Genomic DNA, 20,560 nt, shown 5'->3' with positions numbered 1-20,560 from the left:
AAGAGGCATGTACTGATGTAGGACTTGGGTAGCCGAGTCCAGGCAATGACATTGAATAGGAACGACATTGTGGCTAATGACCTGCTGATTGCACTGCAGCTGTCCCTCTTTATCAGAATAGCCTTATTAAACCTTTGCTTCAAAACCATGACAGTTGTCTTAGTCATGCCTAATTAAATAGCCATTCAGCAAGAGTATGGAAGAAAAAGCCTACAGCAAACAAGTTGCTCTTATAACTAGGGCTTTATTTTTATTTTTATTTTTATTTTATTGGCATTGTCTGCTTGAACAAAAGCACCTCATAAAGGAGTTCATTTCTTAATACGGCTCCTCACGGCCTGGCCAGCTCAGAGAGCACACAGAATATGGCCCTACCCTGGTGGGGTTGTAGCATCAAATTCTGACCTCAGAGCCGAGTGCTGCAGGAGTGCAGATAGTTTTGTTTACTCAAACGACAGCCTTTAATATGGCAAATGCTTAATGGACAGTCCTTTGACCACTATTGCTGCTTATATTGTAAAGGCGCATTCTAGGCCTAGCCCTCTGCACGCTATGCTGTATGGTTAATGTTTGCCCTTCAGATAAGTCAACAGCTAGACAGTCAATCCTGAGAGGGAAAGAGGCTGACAGATGTCACGGCTGCAGCGGGGGGGAGGGGGCTCAAAGGCAGGCGGTTTGTGTTACTGGCGCAGGGGAGCGTTAAATGACACATTCGGTTACTTTTTTTGCTCTTCCTTAAGCCAAAGGCCGAATGAATTGAAGTGATGTGATCACCAGGTTGGGGGCTGAGGTTGCTGCCGACGGAAGTTTGGCATAAATGTGCCAGTGAGTGAGTGATGGGGAGGGAGAATGGGCAGTGCAGGGGGTTAGTGATAATATTTAGCCTTTTTCCTGCTCAAGGCACTTTACCACCCTTGGTTAATGAATTCTGTACACATTAGAGGTGCAAAGTATCAGAGGGGTAGCTGTGTTAGTCTGGATCTGTAAAAAGCAACAGAGAGTCCTGTGGCACCTTATGGACTAACAGACATATTGGAGCATAAGCATTCGTGGGTGAATGCATCTGACAAAGTGGGTACTCACCCACGAAAGCTCATGCACCAATATGTCTATTAGTCTATAAGGTGCCCCAGGACTCTTTGGCGCTTATTAGAGGTGCAGAATCTGATTCCCTCTGTGGCATTGGACTTCACCGGCCTGTCTCAAGTTTCAGAGCTGGGCTTCGAAGTTCCTGGCTACATGTCTTCCATTGAGATCACTAGCCCTGGCCCCGGCTCACATCCTCAGCATGCACCATGCCTCTTTAAGGAGAAATGCTTTTCATTACTCTGGCTTTCCCCTCTGCACCTCTCATGTCAGCCTCATGCCCTAAGTACAGGACATGAGTATGATACGAATCTAGGCCCATAGGTACCTAAATAATTTGAAGATTGGGGCCTAACAGCCAATGGGAGAAGCATAAGGCCACAGATCACCTCCTGGAAGAGTCCTAAGAGCCAAATAAGTGGGTGTGAAGGTGTATGAGAGAAGTGGTGCAGGGAAACATCTGTACCACCTGCCTGGCTCTAGCCAACGCTCATGTCATTCTTTCTTCCAAAAGCCCTGGCACCTCAGCACCTCCTGACAGACGGATGTGGATAATAAGTAAATGCGAGCGTGCAGAATCAGTGCAGACCGAATGAATTTGCTGTGGCACGAGGAGAAAATACCTGGGAGCAAATAGTGGCAGTCAATGGATCTGTTGCCTACTGAACATGGGTGTATAGATTCAGTGCTTCAGCGTCACATTGCTCAAGCTATGTGACTCTCATCATCTTCTCTTCTTCTTCTTGATACGTAGGTCGCACTGCGCAGGCAGTTGCAGTTCGAGCCAAGGCATTTGGATTCAGTGTGATATTTTACGACCCGTACCTGCAGGATGGGATAGAAAGGTCTCTGGGCGTCCAGCGAGTCTACACACTCCAGGACCTGCTATATCAGAGTGACTGTGTATCGTTGCACTGTAACCTTAATGAACATAATCACCACCTTATCAATGACTTTACGATTAAGCAGGTAATTTACCTTTTCTATAAAAGAAAGAAGATCATTTTATGGTTCGTGCTGAAAACCCAGAACACTATAATAGTGATGATACCAGTGAGGATTTTACTTTTGAGTAGTTACATCTGTCTCTTGCCCATTATGTACCAGGTGATAGCAGGTAAGAGAGCCCATTCATGCAGTTGCTGAGACAGAAATGGGAGCCTGTTTTGTGTGACATTACAAACTAGAGCTTAGGCTTTTTAAATAAAAGCCTTTGTTAGTAAGCGAACACAAGAACCTTCTTGCTAGCTTGGAAGGTTTTCTTTTGGGGTTAATCCTACACTGTGCAACCTTACATAGTCAATATGCAAAACATGTGTGTTCAGAGCAGGGCCGGTGCAAGGATATTTTGCGCCCTAGGCGAAAATTCCATCTTGCGCGCCCCCCCCCCCAAATGCCAGCTCAGAGGGGCTGGGCTCAGAGCTGGGGGTCAGGGCTGTGCGGGGATTGGGGTCGAGGGGGTTTCCAGCTCAGAGGGACTGGGCTCGGAGCTGGGGGTAAGGGCTGTGGGGGGATGGGGTCGAGGGGGTTTCCAGCTCAGAAGGACTAAGCTCGGAGCTGGGGGTCAGGGCTGTGGGGGGGATGGGGTCAGGGGGGTGCCTGGGGGCACTGGGGCAGCTCAGCTCTGCAAGCTGCTGTTCTCTCCAGCTGTCCAGGCACAAGGGGAGCAGGAGCAGGGACCAGCTAAGGACCAAGGGGGCAGGAGCACAGGCACCTGAGGCTGACCCATGGGGAGGCACTTGCTTACCTTGCCCAATGCATGAGCGCTAGGGTCCTCTTTCTTCCTCCGCTCCACCAGACCACCGCTGAGGCTCTTTTCTTCTCTGTGCCCCTCGCTGGGGCTGACATGGAGGCTGAGCCAGGGGGCAGCTGCGGCTTTCCTCCAGAAGCGAAGCCCTGGTGTTGCACCGCTGTCGCAGGGCCCCTGCCACGTGCCCTAAGCAGAGCTGCGCAGCTCTGCCCAGCCGCCAGCGCCCCCACCGGGCATGAGAAAAATTGCAGAGGCTGGAGCCCCTGCTCTGGGAGGGAGAGGGATTCTGAGCCTCTGCCTACAGTCCAGGGATTCCCCTGGGTCAGCGCAGCCACCATCAGCTCAAACCTCTGGGCTGCCGGGCTGCCGCAGCAGCTCCCTGACCCGGGAGGCGCCCTGGGCTGCCGGGCTGCCAGCGGCTCCCTGACCTGGGGGGCGCCCTGGGCTGCCGGGCTGCCACTCTGACCCCGGGGGCACCCTGGGCTGCCGGGCTGCCGCAGCGGCTCCCTGACCCCAGGGGCGCCCTGGGCTGCCGCAGCTGCGTCCTGACCCCAGAGGGTGCCCTGGGCTGCCGGGCTGCCACCCTGACCCCGGGGGCGCCCCGGGCTGCCGCGGCGGCTCCGTGACCCCGGAGGGCACCCTGGGCTGCCAGGCTGCCACCCTGACCCCGGGGGCGCCCCGGGCTGCCGCAGTGGCGCGCTGATCCCGGGGGTGCCCTGGGCTGCTGGGCTGCCGTGGCAGCTCCCTGACCCCGGAGGGCACCCTGGGCTGCCGGGCTGCCACCCTGACCCTGGGGCATCCTGGGCTGCCGCGGCGGTGCGCTGATCCCGGGGGCGCCCTGGCCTGCCACGGCGGCTCCCTGACGGGGGTGCCCTGGGCTGCCGGGCTGCAGCGGCTGCGCGCTGACCCCGGGGGCGCCCTGGGCTGCCCGCTGCAGGCAGCTGCTGCTGGGGGCAGCTCAGACTGCCTCTCCAGCAGCATCGGCTGCAACCATTTAAAAATTTTTTTGAGGGTGCCGCTTTTTGGCGCCCTCAAATCTTGGCATCCTAGGTAACCGCCTAGTTCGCCTGAATGGTTGCACCGGCCCTGGTTCAGAGGTAATCTTTTCAGCAAGGAAAATCTGCCTGTATTTACCATATAAAGCGTTCTGAGATTCTGCAGACTGTGCTTGTGGCTTGGAAGATGTCAGTAGGAGAGGATGCTACCTACTGTAGCATTTAAATCCATATAGTGAGACGTGAGGAGTCATTGAATAACCATATTGAATAGTCTCTTTCCTCCTGGCTTCCATCAGATGAGGCAGGGAGCATTCCTAGTAAACACAGCGCGCGGTGGGCTTGTGGACGAGAAAGCCTTAACCCAAGCCCTGAAGGAAGGAAGGATACGAGGAGCAGCGCTTGATGTGCATGAATCAGAGCCGTTTAGGTAAACAATGGGGGGTTTTTGTTTTGTTTTTAAATTAAAAGCTACCTATACATAGTGCCATTAATTCACTTTTCATTTTACAGCTGTTTTAGGGCTCACATTTATTCCCATTGACACCAGCTCCCACAATGGGGCCCTGTGAATGCTGAGTCTAGAATTCCTAGTGCTATGAAAGAGAAAATACCATAGACATTGTTCTAGAACCAGTCATCCAAGGAAGTCTTGAAACCATTAGTAATTTAACATTTTGGTTTAAAAACAAAGTTGAAAAAGGACCGTGTCAGGTCTAAAGTCCTGTTTCATTACAGAGAATGCTCCACTGGACAATGAAAATAAACATGAAGATTTCACTTTCCAACACTAGCACAAGTCTGCTACATTTGCAGTGCGGACACTACAGGAGAATATTTGTTTATAAATGCAAATGAAAACTTACTGCAAATCAGGGACAGGTTTCTGTTGACGGTTTTGAGAAAGCTCTCTCTTTATTTATATACGTATAACTCTATACAAACTTACAAACTCAAGTGCTCAAATGACCTGACCATGTCTCTTCAAGTCTCCAGCATTAGTGACTTGGCTCCTTGAGTCCATAGTATAGGAGAAGAAACACTCTGCTGGAGACAGATGAATTATTGTTGCTGCTAGAGAGACGCCCAGTCATTTATCTCCTCATTAATACTACTGATGGAAGTATTAAAATCAATCATCCAGCAGGTTTATAAAAGGCTGTCAAATGCACCTGCTCTTTTTATCACAACTGCTGATTTTTAAATTTTTCAGTACTGATGCAAAGTCCAAAATGCCCCCTGAAGCCTGGCACTAAAGCAGCATTTCAGCACCTCTTCCCCCAGGGCCAGACACCACTCAACAGTTTCAGACCAGAGGGAGAACCCGTGGGGTTCCATGTTCACTACATTTGCTGTGGCTGTAGATCATGTGGCTAGAGCAGAGTGGCTTGCATGTGAAGGAAGCTGGCCATTAGGTTTTCATGATTTGTAACTTTCACCCTGATTTTTCATATTTATATAGTTTTGCTCAAGGCCCATTGAAAGATGCTCCTAATTTAATTTGTACTCCGCACACTGCTTGGTACAGTGAGCAGGCATCCCTAGAGATGAGAGAGGCTGCTGCTACTGAAATCCGTCGCGCAATCACAGGTATCTAACTCTCTTTGTATCTTACACACATTCTAGTTAGCCTGTATTTAATCGGCAGCATGAGTCAGTGGATTGGACAAGGAGCCAGGAGCCCTGGTTTCTAAACCTGGCTTTGCCAGTCGCTGTTACGTTGGACAGCTCGTATATGGCCCAATTGAAACAGGTGCTGCTTGAGCACCCACAGCTCTTACCGAAGTCAGTGTGCATTCATCATTACTCCCATTTTACCGGTGGGGAAGGTACTAAGCCATGAACCTCTCCGTGACTTGTGCGAAATGATCCTCACTCCCTTTATAAAGCACTGTCAGCCGACAAGCGTTATTGGTATTACACATAGTGCAGCTTTGTGAACAGCGCAGCACGTGGCTGCCTGGCTGACACAGACCATGTGTGAGTAGAGGTAATGTTACTCATTGCCGCTTTTAAAGCAACAAAGCAAGGCCTGTTGAAGAATAACCTTTGATGGCTCAAGCTCTGATAAATCAGAATAAAGAGCTATATGTCCTAGCTAATCCCCCCGCCCCCAGTCACCATAAAGTAAAAAGGAAATGGCAGAGATCCAGCCCCCACCGTCTCTCGTGCCTTTGGAGCAGATAACACGAACACATAATTGAGAGACTAGGAGGGCTTGAGCCTTAGTGAGCAGTATTCCACCCAGTCATCGTCATCACCCAGCATTGACGAGAAGAAGGCTGTGCCACAGTAGCACCTGGTGTGGGTAGCGTACCAACCCATGTAACCTAGGGCAGCCATGGTGTTATACTGGAGAGTGAATGGGGAACCACTAGCCCTAGATTGGAGGACTACAAGGTTAAAATAAAGCCACCTAAGCCCCAAAACCTCACACTGTGGGTCTTGCTGCAGGTACAGCTGAACTTGACCCAAGAATTGGGCCTATTACACGTGTATATATAACATTACAGCCAAACTTTGGCTCTCACTCTTATTCTTGCAACGCAAGTTATTTATCTTAGGTGGTGCCAAAGCTTGTTGCCTAGATGCATCTCTGAAATCAGCAGGAAGTCAAGTTACAGGCATTTCTTTTTTCCGCGATAGAGGCACAGCAGCCTGCGATGCTGAACTGCTATTCTGGCTCCAAAAACACTGCTGGGTTCTCCAAACCGTTCCACGCTTTTTGTGGAATGGATTTTCCTTCACACTAGCAATCACAGTATAAATCAGTAAACAGTAGCTCAATTGTATCTTGATAAGGCCCTAAGCTGCTTAACACTTTTTTAACTTTAATAACTATATTCCAGGTCGCATCCCAGAAAGCCTAAGAAACTGCGTGAACAAGGAATTCTTTGTCACAACAGCCCCATGGTCAGTAATAGATCAGCAAGCACTTCATCCAGAGCTCAATGGTGCCACATACAGGTAAGCGAGAGGAAAAGTATTTTCACAGCTGTTTTATACAAACTGGAATTCCATATGCAGTGACAATGCTGCTAGTAACTATTGCTAAAAACAACCCTCTGTGGTTTACCAGGTAGAGGAACTGCGTATGCATGTAGTCATTCAGCAGGCATTATCAGCACTGCTCAGGTTACTTATTCTATAGTGAGCTGAGTTTGTTTTACACATTTATTCCATTGAGACATCCCAGCAGTTGCTAACGCTGCAGCTCCATAAATGGCCCGTACACAGAATCCCTCTAGATTTGTTCTGCACGTCTGTCCAAGGGCTTCAGGCAGTCTTAATCTAGTCATTCATACCAAGCTCATCACCATGGCCTAAGAAGCGGATGGAAAACTTGAGACTCAATGCATTATTCCTACTAAAAATACCCCCAGGACTTTCTATAAGGAGCTGTAGCGCTTTTGCAGAGCAGGGAGATGGAACAATCAGAAAGACTTACAAATAAAAATACAGGCACTGTACAGGAAACAGCCTGTGCCTTTTATTCACAAAGACAGATGTGTGCGGTTGGGGGTGCCAGGGGAGTGTAGCCGGGGAGGAAAAGGGGACTTGAGGCAAAGGCTCAGAGTGCAAGAAAACACAAATGGGCACAGGATTTTGAGAGAGAAATACTCAGCAGAGGCTTTGCCATACTGCTTCTAATATCAGCACCATGCAGATCATATTATACAGTAGTACTCCGATATGTTGTTGGGGTACTGTTGGATCACATACTTAGGTCAAGATTTTCAGAGGTAAGAGGCTAGACTTTTAAAACCTAGATTTTCAACAGTGCTGCGCACCCAGCAGTTTCCATGAGGTTTTACAGTCTTGGTTTTAGGTGTATAGAACCAAGCTCTTACAAAACCCAAGGCCAGGAGTCCAAGATTTTAAAAGAACTCCCTGTGTTTATTTTAAACGGATAGACATTCCCCTGCAGTGTTTGTAACCAGAATACTGCAGCATGGTGATAGGGAATGAGAACTGGAAAATGAAACTGATTTCCCAATTTTCTTTGTCCAAACTGAGAGAAATGCAAAAAAAAGTAATTAAACAGCAGAAAGTAAATGAGGCTTTTAAAGTGCTTCCAGTTTCTGTGTAAGCTGGGTTTAGTAACCAAGGTTACTGTGTTTTATGAAGATACGATTTGACGGTGTCCCTGTTTAAGTGCATAATTCTACTGGAAGTAGGTATCTGAAGAATGAGATTAATTGTAGCACATTCATCCTCCTCGCTTTTATAGGCCCTCCCACAGCACCCGTACTAAGGAACCCCCCTCAGTCAGATTATAAAATCCACATGTGGGGCCAGATCCTGGCCTTAATTATAGCTGCTTTGCATATCACAATGGTACTTTGCTAGAGTGCTTTGCCAAGGCTGTATATTATTCCATTATGGGCTACAGCTTAATTGTACAAGAAAATGGTATCAAAATAGAGTCATTCATGTTTGTATTATTTTAAAAGGGAAGGCAATTAGAAGAGTCAGTAAAACATCCATAGCCAGTTGTGTAGTTAACTTACGCCGCAGTAACCAAAGCGGGGAGGAAATGAAGGAGTAAAATGGTTTGCTTTTCAACTCTGTATGAAACAAGCATGAATGAGGCAGTTCAGACAACAGTGGTGTCATACACAGTACAAAACAAATGTTGGGATAGATTCCACTGTTGCCTGGAGCGACTCATTTTATTTGGACTATCTACAAAATGAGTCATGACTCTGCTGGAGAATATCAAATCAAAAAGTAGCCAGAACGTTACATGTGGGCCGTCTCATAATTGCATTGAGATATGCCATGTCAGAGTAACATATTGTGCTTACAGGCCGTTACTTTTTCTTTCTCTGTTTAACTTGCACCATTTTTACAGTGTGTACCTCACACACTGCTTATTGTGTAACACATTTAGATACCATGAATCAGATATGTGTACTCTGAACATTGATGTACAGCACAGATTGCTAACAATATATTTTCATTGGTGTAGATCAGCCACTTTTGGAGTATGCTTGCCCACTGTAAAGTATGAGCGCATTTTTCAGGTGTAGCAGTAGAGGCCAGGATACCAGGTATTTTAATGAGATGCAACATGTGTGTGTCCACAGCGTGTGTTGGGTGAGTTGGTTTGTTTTTGCTCATGAGCAAAGTTAACATTTGAAGCCACAACTTGAAAAATGTGGCCCACTTGGATCAAACTTTTTAGCACAGTTGGTCTAATTTAGGATCAAGATCCTTGTGCCAGTGGAACTAAGAAGCCATCATTGACAATGGCCTTTTCTTCCCCCATTTATTAGGATGAAACCATCTAATTCCCTTCCCACCTTCACCTCTGAGTTCCATGTAAGTCTAACCCTGCTCCTGAAATTTCTTACCCACATCTTTTCTTTTAGCCCTTGCCCTCTCCACTTCATACCAAAGCTACTATTAACTTCATCTGAATGGCTGCCTCTTTCTCCTCAGTCTCTTTGAGCTGTTGTCACTTCGGTAGAGTCTGTTGCATTCTCCTCTTCTGCACTTTCCTCCTGGAACATACTCATCTCTTCCCTTTGTGACTGCTCCTCTGATGGAAGGGACTTCATGCTTGGCCATTGCTCTGGTTTTAACACTTGCTTTTTGATGCCTTAGTTTCAGCTCTGCCCTCCATACTGATGACTTACAGATCTTTCTCCATCAGACTCTTCTTGTATTTCTTCCTGGCTGTCACATTTCCTTTGCAAACTCAGCATCGGTTCTGCTCTCCATCTTCATCTCTTCCTCTCTTTATTGTGGTTGAAAATGCCACCACCTTCCAGCACCTAAGCTAACCATCATTTTGCTCTTGCTGCCTCTCTCCACCTCAGGATTCTAGTGAGATCATGTCTTTTTTCTTTCCCTCGCTAACATCTGTCCTGTCCCCTCCATCTCTGATCCATGCCTTGGTTATCTCATCTTGTCTCCTGTAAACTCCACCAGTCTGCCCTCTGTGTTTATCACGGCATGCCCTGCCAGCGTATGACTGCAGTATTGGCTCCTGCCCCTCCTTACCCCCCTCATTCTTCTTCATACTAAGCTCAAGGTACTTGTCCTTGTCCTCTTTCAAGGTTCTGCATTATTCCCCCTCTGCATACATCTCATCTTACAAGCCCTAGCACTCACTGTGTTCCTTCCTACTTTTGGCTTTGCACCACTTATTAGCCCCATGCTTGAGCACAAACTGTGCTCTAGATCCTGGCTTCTGATACAGCCCCCTACATGTGCTACTGCACATGTTCAAATAAGACCATAAAGCTGCCCTAATAGACAGCCGCGAGGAATAGTAGGCATCATGGAGAAGTTCTGGCAAGAGGCACGGTTAGTGCATTGCTACTTTCTAGAACCTGGCTGGCATAATAGTTGCTATCCTACAGTGAGCACAATACTCAGTATCTCTCCCATCCGAGTGTAGCTGCAGTCTGCTCCCTGCAGCCCAGAAATTCTCCTAGGCATTGCCAGCACCTATGTCAGCTAACCCAAAATTCCTCCCTCTATTCACCATCCCTTGGCCCATGTTTTGCATCCTTCCCTATAAATGCAGCCATTGAAACGTTTTCCTGGGCCTCTAAAGCAGTGTAAGCTTTTCCAACGTAACAGCTGAGTGTGCCTTAGTTTTCATGCCCCTGGAAAGGACTGAATCCAAAAGGTATTTGGTACATCTGTAACATCTTACATGAAAAATAAGCTGCTACCAGACTTTTATTCATCAGTCAGAGTTCAAAATATTTATGGCTAAAATTGTGTGTCCTCATGACCTTTGGCTGTCCCACAAATATACAGCCTCTGTATATCAGCTTCACAGCCACAGTAGAATACAAGCTATGTGTTCAATTTATTACCTTCCTATGAAACATTTAGCTCCATAAGCATGGTTCAAACTGTTGTCTTCTGAAAATGACTCTTGTAAAAGTGTGCAACTGAGTTCAGTGAAATGGTTGAATGGTAATGGTCCACCAGATATTTTTTCCCTTTAAACGAGATTATGCTAATCTAGTTAAAATATCTTCTTGTGTCTCGGTGCTATAGCACACCTGGTGCAAGTGAGGGACCTCATTGAGCTCACTTTCACATGCAACCTGCTTCTAGGTTACATTCTTGGACCATAAAATGTATCTCAGACAATGCATTAACATGAGGCCAGTAGATTCATTCAGATCTTTCCTAAGTGAGAAGTTGATTTCTATGGTTAAGACAGCTGAAAAAACATAATGGGGTAGCTGTGGTGTCAATAGGAAAGCTCAGCTTGAGCCACTATGAGTTAATTAAAAAAAAAAAGACACAAAGCCTGTGTGCTAACAATGTGCAAAGTTAAGCACATTATAATCCTTAAAGGATTGCAACCAACAGGCTGGCATGATGCAAGACAAAAAAGGGTAGTGAAGTACAATGCCTGATGGGGAAGGAAGCGTTGGTTGCATTTTAAATATTCAATACATTTATTTTTCTTCCCCACTCCCCGCCCTCCCAACAGTTTTACCCAATTGAAATAGAAGTTTGTCACTTCTTGCCTTACTTTCTGCTAGCTGGGCCTGGGAATTGTTCCTTAGGTTACAGTGGTAGTGCTGTTTAAAGACTGATCGCCTTCTCAACACTAGAAGAGATTAACATGGAATACCACCCTTCACTACAAAAATGCAGTAGTAAAGAAAGTTTGAAATAACATTATATAAACACTTTGGTAATGATGAATGCTGAAAGCATTTTCCTCCAACATTTTCTCTCTCTCTCTCTCACACACACACACACACACACACACACACACACACACACACACACACACACACACACACACCCCGTTTTTAAATAGAGGAAGTTCTCTTCTTCACCTATTAGTCTTCATCAGTTACAAAGTATGGCTGTAAATCACACAAGTTCATATTCAGGGATCTTTTCACATCAGCTCCTAGTGGCCGCTAGTGTATTACTGAAGGACATTCAGGTTCTGTATAAAGGCTAAAGCCTCATTCCATTCCCTTGTAAATTTAAGTAGTTTTGTGTCAAGGGCTACTGCAATGTTATTGCCTCAAAGAAACCTTGATCTAGAGGTATGTGATTATTCTATGGTGTGAAGGCTTGTTGGCATGACTGTTACTATCACTACACCAGCAGACAGAGACTACACCAGCTGCAGTTTGTTTCTCCCTATCTGATCATAGCTTCTCTGAAGTGATTTGAAATATAAATGTGCACAGCCCTAGCTGAGCTATTTTACTGTAAAAATTAGTTCAACTTTAAGCTTTTGAGCAAATGGGGTTTTTTTTGGTTTTTTTTTTAAATGCCTTAGGTATTAGAATAGTTATACCTTGCTGCCCGTTTTGATGAATTATAGACACCACTACAGTTAGCATATATTGAGTGAGAAACTCTTAGCTGCCTTAACTCCTTCCAAAACACAGGTAATTGGTTCTGGTCATTCCTTAATACATGTCTTGCTACAGTATTTTTGCATATTGGTATCATTACCTGTTTCTTCCTAGATATCCACCTGGCATGGTCAGTGTTGCACCTGGAGGGATTCCAGCAGCAATGGAGGGCATCATACCTGGAGGCATTCCCGTTACCCACAATCTTCCAACAGTGGCACACCCTTCCCAAGCTCCATCTCCTAACCAGCCCACAAAACATGGGGACAACAGGGAGCACCCTAATGAGCAATAGCAGCTAATTTAAAAATTATTCAATAAACTTGGGACCAAGAGACATTGGAAAAAAAGTTATACAGGAACTAAGAAAGGAATTTGATACAAAATTTGTAATGTTGATTTTGGACAGATGCATCATTGATGTTCCAGTGTTAACTACAATGCGATAGCAGTCAAGACTGGGGAGAAACCCTGAAGAAGTCACCTGCTTTACTGAAGTACTGACAACTAGGATGATATACATTAATGATCAGCTTCAGTTACTGTGTGTTAAGTTTCCTTCATCTGTGCATCAATCACAAGAATAAAACAGATTTCCCCTTCTCAGCCCTTGGGAATAGCAGGGCCATTCACCTGTATTTACAGTGTTGCATCAAGCAAACCTGAAAAAGAGTTAACATGAGAAATTTAAGAGGAAACCATCATGTGGATTCAGCCCCTTCTTTATTCACTTGTCTGGTTACCTCTTTTTACAGGAGGAGAAAATACTGGCCTAGAGATGAGGGGAAAAAAAAAATGTCTTGGTGCAGTCCTAGCTGGCCAGTAATATATAATGAAAGTTCTCTTAATAAAGTTTAATTATAGCCATTCAGGCCTGGAAGGTTAGGATGTGAAAAAAAAGGTGTCAGTAAAATAGCTCCCCTCCTAAAACATGAAAGTAGAAATGTTTCTCTCATCTGACCGACACACTGAATAAAGTAGCTGTAAATTCAGTTATGCCCCCCAGGGATGCAAAAAAAAAAAAAAAAAGTTTCTCACACTATTTGTACTCAAATATATTTTCTCAGTTTTAAATCTGCAGCTATTTTATCGAGTGCAAACGTCTTGAGCTGGAAAGGGTTCAAGAAGAATAATGTTGCATTTCCTTATGTCTCAGGAAACACTTTTTATGGTAACTTGTCAGACTGTATGAACAAAACCCACTTTTTTAGACATTGATAAGAGTCTTCTTTTCTTCACGTGATATTTTATACAAGGACACTTCAAAAATGTGTTATTAGATGTGACTGATTTTAACAAATCCTATTAGATTTGTATCAACTAGTTACATGTTATATTCATAGTCTTTTGTGAATCATCGCCTTTTTGTTTAAAAAGATGGCCTGTTTTGAGCCTTTGTATGGGGGAGGGGGGTGTTGCATTACTGTTTCTGTGACAAAAAAATCTTAAACTGTCCCAAACAGAAAGAACAATGGCTATCAGAATTATGTTTTGTTTAATGTGTTACCGTTATTGTATTTGTTTATCGTGAACGTGGACATTTAGCGTTCAGTGCAGTTTTCAATAAAAAGTGATAAAATTTCTATAATTTCTGAAACGTAGAGCCCTCAATGCAATTTTAGGATGCTTAAAAATAGAAACCCTTTGAGAATGTAAAGTAAGTTATAAATGTGATCATAACAGCATTAGTATCCACCTCTTAAAAAGACCTCATGGCTGCACAACTCACACAGTGAGGTAGAGCAGATCTTCAGCTGCTATAAATTGTCACAGCTATGACAATTTACACCAGCTGAGGATCTGCCCTGAGGTTTTACTCCATGTGTAGATATTTATAATTTAGAAATTCTGGAGAAACTCAATTTAACCTTGCTGATTCCTTAGGCAGTTCAGTTTTAGAAAAACTTGCTTGTGTTACCTTCTGCCCCATGATTTTTTACTTCTTAGAAAAATGCATTTTGGATCCATACCTTGCTAATATTTAAATTCTGTGCAACTTTCGTTTACTCTGCATATTAAAGAAACTCACCCTCATGAACAGTGTGCTTTGGGGAAGGAGCTGGCCCTGGGTTGTACAACCTTTTTTTAATAAAAGTGTTAACACTTATCTACACTAGACAGAGAAAATATTAAACTTGATTCTCCAGAAACTTGCTAAATCTGACTGAGCACTAGTAGCTTCAAACTTCACTGCATGGAGGGCCCATCCTTGTATTAATGCCAATATCCACTTGAATAGATGGGGCAAATAACTGGACATGGGAAAAAACAATTGAAACCAAGAAGTTTCTAGTTACAAAACTGTATTTGTTTGTTTTAAATTAAATGGAAAGCTATTTACCAGCTTCAAACATGTTACAAAGAGGTCACATTTCATAGCTGTGTGACTATCCTTTTGTCAATGATCTAACATAGCAAGTATGAATGATTATCCATAAACACCAGCATAGAGAAACCAGGAGAATAAAACAGGTTAGTTAGAGAGAGAGGACATTTGAGAAACATGAAAATGAAGATAAAACATTTAATTCATGTGGCCAAGATTTAAAGTGATTATTTTAAAAATAACTTCCTGGTACTGTCGTTTTGAAAAATAAGCAGTTGCATTTCAGATGGGCGTAAATACTGTTCTATGAAACAGAATAATTTGTGCCAGTGGTTTCTAGTGCATCCATTGCCAGCAGTGGATTTTGAATCAGGAAAATAAGTCTAGCACAAACCTTTCAGAGAATGGCAGATGCTGTAGAGTTTCATCCAGTACTTATAAAAATAAGATTAGATGCAAATCATAGCAAACTTAGACAATAGCTTCCAATTAAGTTTTACAGTTCAACGAGAACTAAAAATGAATTTAAAAAATCCAAATGTTACAAGGTATCATAGTAAAAGGCTTCAGTTTAAAAACAACACTGTACTTCTGGGATTGTGACTAGTACAGAGGGATTCAACTGTCTGTAGCACAAACACCAACAAAATATGCAAGGAGTAGGTCATATGGAGATGGGGAGAATGTGTATCTAGCCTGACTTGACATATTGCTGGGTCCAAAGCAACCTGACTGTAGTATGCCCCAAGTTTTTTCAGACTGAATAGTGTGCGAGGGGAGGGGAGAGAAATGTATACCAGATAGCTGCTGCTCAAGATTTGTGTCTTTTGCTTTACTGACAAACCAATTTACTGCTGCTTTTATATTAATACAAGGAAGGCTGGGGGCGCTTCCATCAATCAAGGGAAGCAGTTCATACAAGTAACAAAAATGTGACTGTGCTGATAAAACTGGCATTTTAAAAAAAAAAAAGTCACCACTTCATACAGTAAAGCTCACAGAAGTTACTTCTCCTTAAGCAGCCAAGTAACACAACAAGAATTGTGCATTCTTCAAAATGAACAGCAATTCTACTTTGCTAAGGGAGTATGAAACATTCCAGTAATGCTGATTAAAAGCTATGCTGTAGCAGCACTCTGGACGATTTCAGCATGCCTCGGTTTAACAAAAGCAACCCAGGAATTAAATTCTCCTAAGGAATTCATGAATAGTCCAAGACAATTCCCAGATGCAGAGCAGGCAAGAGTTTGAAATGAAAAGCTAAGTACTGGGCTATGTAAGCATTCAACAGTAAAAAAACCAAGTGGTAAATTTAATATAGACTGGGTCAATATAGGACTTACCCACCAACTGCACATACATGTTTGTAAACCTTCAAGTATGTCAAATGGGGAGATTTAATGTGCACTGGCTACCGTGCTGGGAAAAGGACAATTGCTTGCACCTTCATCTACTGTAGTGGGTGAGGTGCACTGTCAACAGATAAACCCCAATTCCTTTAACTAGGGATTTTTGTTTAAAAAGTCTCACTTGATTTTGAAAACACAGTGAGGCTTGTTAGCCAGAACCTGCCATTTTATAGATTAGAAGAAAGTTGCAGTTGAGGGGTGTCAATTTGTAACAAAAGTGGGGCACAGATATTAGACAGTGTGGGGTTTGGTTTGGTTTTTAAAATCAAAAGCTGTAACTGATTGTATAGTAAACTGACATTAAATCTCTTTAAAAATGAAAGGATGTTCATTTCTTCAAAGGAACTCAAATTTGGGTACAATCCACCCATATTGTTGAAGGCAAGATACGGCTTGCTTCTGCAACAATTTGGTGGGAGAATGGCAAAATAATGAAGAAAAGTTAAAGATTACGTCACAAGGAAGGTATTTGAATTTTGCTTCTTATGACTTGCAGTAACTGTGTCATTTGGGGGCAAGATATGTCAATGAAGCAGTGTTATCTGCTGTTTGTGTGTTTGTCAACACCATTCACATAGCATACTGAAATGAATGCATGAGCTCTTAGCTTATTTAAGTTACTCATTGGTCATGGTACACATGGATTTCACTGTAAGGTAACATCATCTTGGAAGAATGAGGACAAGGTATCAATTTACTTGACTACTGCATTTAGAAAGCAAACTGAAATCAAGACTGAATGTTAAGGTAGAACCTGTTCACTATCTGTGATTCTTCTATTTTCACTCAGGTAATTCATATATATACTGCAAAGAAACATGCATTCTTTTACCTGAAAATCTATGCATGCACCAATCAAAGGAGACCTAAATGGCCAAAAGTGTGACGACACATTTCATAATAAATATCAATGGAATCTCAGAGGGAAAAAATTTGCTAACTTAATACAGCACTTCATTATTTCTCTATTTTTGGTGTTTTGTCACCAAGATTATCTAGGAGTTGTGCACATTTCAATACCATCTAAGCAGCATTTGCAAGAAAAAGCAGCAAGTTCTTTAGTGTTTCCATAGCCTTAAACTACACAAAAATATGCACTTTATGGGTCTTCTTTTGAAATTCTAGGTCATCTACTGCAGAGTTCCCTATCCACCAGCCACACACACACACACACACACAAGTTTTCAAAGTGCTTATTAAAGATGATCTGAATTGCATTGTATATGTAAAAAACTGGCATTAACCTTCAGTGTTTCTAAGCAATGTTGTTTTAAGATAAACTTTACCCATTACAAATTGCATGGCTAAAGTTATCACATAATAAAATTTCTACTGATGAATATACTCTGGACTTACACTTTTATGAACCTTACATTTTAAGTATGGCCACAAAAGTCAACATGCAAGAAATACCCAGGTTTACATAGAGAAATATATTACAGTGCTTTTTTTAAAAAGCCACTTTAGAATGAAGGGTTTTAAAAAAAAATTAAAATTGCCAAGAGTTCTCACTAATGATCAAGGAGTGCCCCTAGTAAAAGGTAGTTTTCACTTGCAATGTTTAACTAGGGTGAAAGACTCAATGATAAAATGATATACTGTACATATCACAGCAAGACTAAGTTTGGACAATATGAAATTCTCAAATCACACTTGAGTTGGCAACTCCACGCAATTGTTTAGTATGCAATCTCTGGAACAACATTTTAGGTCACTTTTCTAAATAAATATTTCAAGCATACTGAAGAAAGTATTAAAATATGTTACAAGGTGAAATATTAATGGAGAGCAGAAAGGACTTTTCTGAAAACAAAATATAAGTTCACTCAATGAAAAATGTAGCTCTTCTTCCACAGTTTGTTCCTTAAAGATTTGATTTTATTGTAATGGGCACAACAGTAACTAAAATATTAATAAAATAATGAATGTTGTTTGTACTTCTGACTTGCTCTGGATAGTTTGTGCAAACAAAAAAACCTCACCATCTGACTGGGCACTAGTGATATCTTACAAAATGACCTTTCAAGAAAATGTGTCAGAATATTTAAAGAGTGATGTAGAATACAAGTTCTACTGTAAAAGTAAATCTCAAAAGGAACAAATATCCATCTAACATGTGCTTTTGTAAGTGCCCTTATTTGAAAGAAATTTCTCCTCAATAATTAAGATGCTGGTATACTTTTTTCCTATTACACAACTTCTTACACAACCACATGCGATACATTTATAGACAGATTTGCAACTGGAAAGAAAGAAATGTTTTGTCTTGATAATAAAATTAGTTTTTTGTTTTTACAAGCTGTAGTCCAACCAATTTAGCTCTCTTCACACAGCAGATGAACCTCTAGACTCTCCCCATGCTGGTAAGTAAAATCCTTTCAGCATGCTTCTTCTAGATTTAAGTCAATTCATAAACTGCTAGAGCACAACTCTAACTTCAGGGTCATCAGACACTATGCATTGATACTTTATTTTTTAATTTCATCATTCATCATCATCGTCTTCATCTTCCTCACCATCAGAAAGGGATGTACAAGGGCGAATCTGTCGGTAACGGTCAAGCCACTTCTCTACCATTTGTGTGACCAGGGGATGATTGCGGCGACGAGAGCTTTTCTGCATAGCAACAAAGACTCCACCCTCTGTCACACAGCAGTCTAGCCACTCTCTGAGCAGCTTTTCTTGCTGCTCCTCATTACCTATCTTAGGGGACAGAAAACAGACTCAGGATGAAGGTTTCAAGATTGCTGACAACTTTAAGGAAACAACCTGTGTTACATTGTGACATCTGAGCTAAAAGTAGTGCCAGTACTCTATTTAGATACAGTTAGTGGGACATAACATTTCATAATATTTATCAGGTTTTTTTGGCTTCTATTTTGGAGAGTTTAAGTTCACCCAGGTTTTACTTTTTTTTTTTTTTTTTTTAAAAACACAATTGTTACATTAATTCTTATACTCAGTCGTACTTGCCAGTTTCCCCTCTCCCTCCTCATCTTTCAAAAATCCATTTCAAAATGAACCTTAGTACAGTGCAAATATTTGTTAAGTTACCTACTGTACAGAGACAGCAGACAATTCTAAAGCTGAGTTCTTACAAAGCGCTTGTAAGTCACAAGGCAATCCTTACAATTCTAGTAATACTCTGCTCTAAACTCCTGTTCTTGAAGACATTGTTCAAAGTTACGGCTTGCCAGGTAATATTCTCTTTATAACTAAAATTATATACTATTTCTCCTCTCTCTACATACTAGCTTCTGTGGACAAGGACCCATCTCCAAATCCTCAAATGTGGCTCTACACTTAACTTCAGTGGCTCCCTATAAGTATCAGCGAACAAGCATAGCTTAATTAAAACTAGGATGTATATAAATACTCTAACTCTTAGAGCCTACTGGCCAATAAATAAGTTGCACTCAAACTGGGGCTGAATTTAAATTTTTAGTTAACTGGGTGCCTATTTTAGATATATTTGGGTCCATTTCAGGGTTACTGTATTTGTATTTACATATACAGTACATTTACATTCAACTTGTAAGAAATTAAACCAAGTTCCAAAGATGTGAGTAGCATCCTTTTGCACTGTCCCAAATTATGGGGAGGAGAGCAGAATCAGAAGAGGGTACGTGCATTTAAAAACTTAAAACACGTCAGACTGCAAAAGAGACCTCCTTTACTTACAAATAAGTGTGGAAAAAGTTGCCAGCCACATAAATGCTTCTTACCTCTTGAGCAGAAAGGAAGTGAATATGCAGTAATTTCCTCTCACTGTCGACCAATGGTAAAAAAGTAACGGTAACATCATCATCAGTGTTCAAATTAGCACCAGCACCTCGATTGCCATAACCATCATTCTCCATGGCAACCAGAGCAGAGAAGTGGCCCCTTGTATAGCCCAGAGCAATAGGACTTTTCCAGCAAAAACTCTGTTCCCATAACAAAGGTAAATATACGCCTACAAATAAAAGGAAAAAGGGATAAGACACAGAACTGGAACTGGAGCCCTCTTTTACATTAAAGTGATTTCTGGTGGAGAGGGGGTTTTCCAAGCTGCTTTTGTTAGCTGAATATTAACATAATATGGACATTAAAAGCACTCAACCACAATGCAGCTGTTAAAATGGATCAGGCTTCCCCAGTATCATCAATCATTACTGGGTTAAGCATGAGATTACAATATACATACCTTTATCCACTCCAGTACAAGTTTACACAGAGGTTGCCCATACAATTCCAGCCAGTACTGCAATTCCATTGCCCTTTCCACACAATAAGGAACACGAGTAAATATAGTAGTAATAAGATGTCATGTTTGGTAACCCCTTAAAATATAAGAAGTTCCACAGCACAAGAGAATAACACACTACACTTGTATTTTCATTGTTTTCTTAAACCACCAAAAATTTTGCCTTCTGCTTTCAGAAGATATTAAAAGAATCTTCTCACACCACAAGGTTATGCAATACTGAACTACATGGCAAACTTTCCCTGTCTAGCCAGACAGCCTTCATAACCTGTGTCACACTGTATAAATGGGCTGCATCAATTATTTGTATCAAATTATCAGAATCACCAAAAAGATCATACTACTTGCTTAGATGAAAGACTAGTTGAAATCAAGACTAGCTTCACAT

The 20,560-nt window shown here is 42.4% G+C and overlaps 2 protein-coding genes across 13 annotated transcripts in view; one reads left to right on the top strand and one right to left on the bottom strand.

Moving 5' to 3' along the window:
• CTBP2 (C-terminal binding protein 2) overlaps nucleotides 1–17,899 on the top strand; it is a 242,271-nt gene extending 224,372 nt beyond the window's left edge. For all 8 annotated transcript variants that reach the window (XM_030570776.1, XM_030570775.1, XM_030570772.1 and 5 more), the window contains 5 exons: nucleotides 1,841–2,055; nucleotides 4,131–4,261; nucleotides 5,294–5,421; nucleotides 6,681–6,798; nucleotides 12,306–17,899. In XM_030570776.1, the coding sequence (XP_030426636.1) occupies nucleotides 1,841–2,055; nucleotides 4,131–4,261; nucleotides 5,294–5,421; nucleotides 6,681–6,798; nucleotides 12,306–12,486 (773 nt within the window). In that variant the 3' untranslated portion in view covers nucleotides 12,487–17,899. The remainder of the gene's footprint in view (nucleotides 1–1,840; nucleotides 2,056–4,130; nucleotides 4,262–5,293; nucleotides 5,422–6,680; nucleotides 6,799–12,305) is intronic.
• The window catches only part of ZRANB1 (zinc finger RANBP2-type containing 1), a 71,395-nt gene continuing 68,617 nt past the window's right edge, over nucleotides 17,783–20,560 (bottom strand). For 3 of the 5 annotated variants that reach the window (XM_030570781.1, XM_030570780.1, XM_030570782.1), the window contains 2 exons: nucleotides 19,652–19,881; nucleotides 17,783–18,629 (listed from right to left, as the gene is read on the bottom strand). In XM_030570781.1, the coding sequence (XP_030426641.1) occupies nucleotides 18,411–18,629; nucleotides 19,652–19,881 (449 nt within the window). In that variant the 3' untranslated portion in view covers nucleotides 17,783–18,410. Of the gene's footprint in view, nucleotides 18,630–19,651; nucleotides 19,882–20,560 lie in introns of those variants that run through there. The other 2 variants (XM_030570783.1, XR_004001371.1) reach the window with 2 other exon arrangements.

Source organism: Gopherus evgoodei, chromosome 7, assembly GCF_007399415.2.
Source record: "Gopherus evgoodei ecotype Sinaloan lineage chromosome 7, rGopEvg1_v1.p, whole genome shotgun sequence".
Lineage (NCBI taxonomy): Eukaryota > Metazoa > Chordata > Testudines > Testudinidae > Gopherus > Gopherus evgoodei.
The sequence above is the reverse complement of the archived record's forward strand: the minus strand, read 5'-3'. Positions and strand labels throughout refer to the sequence as shown.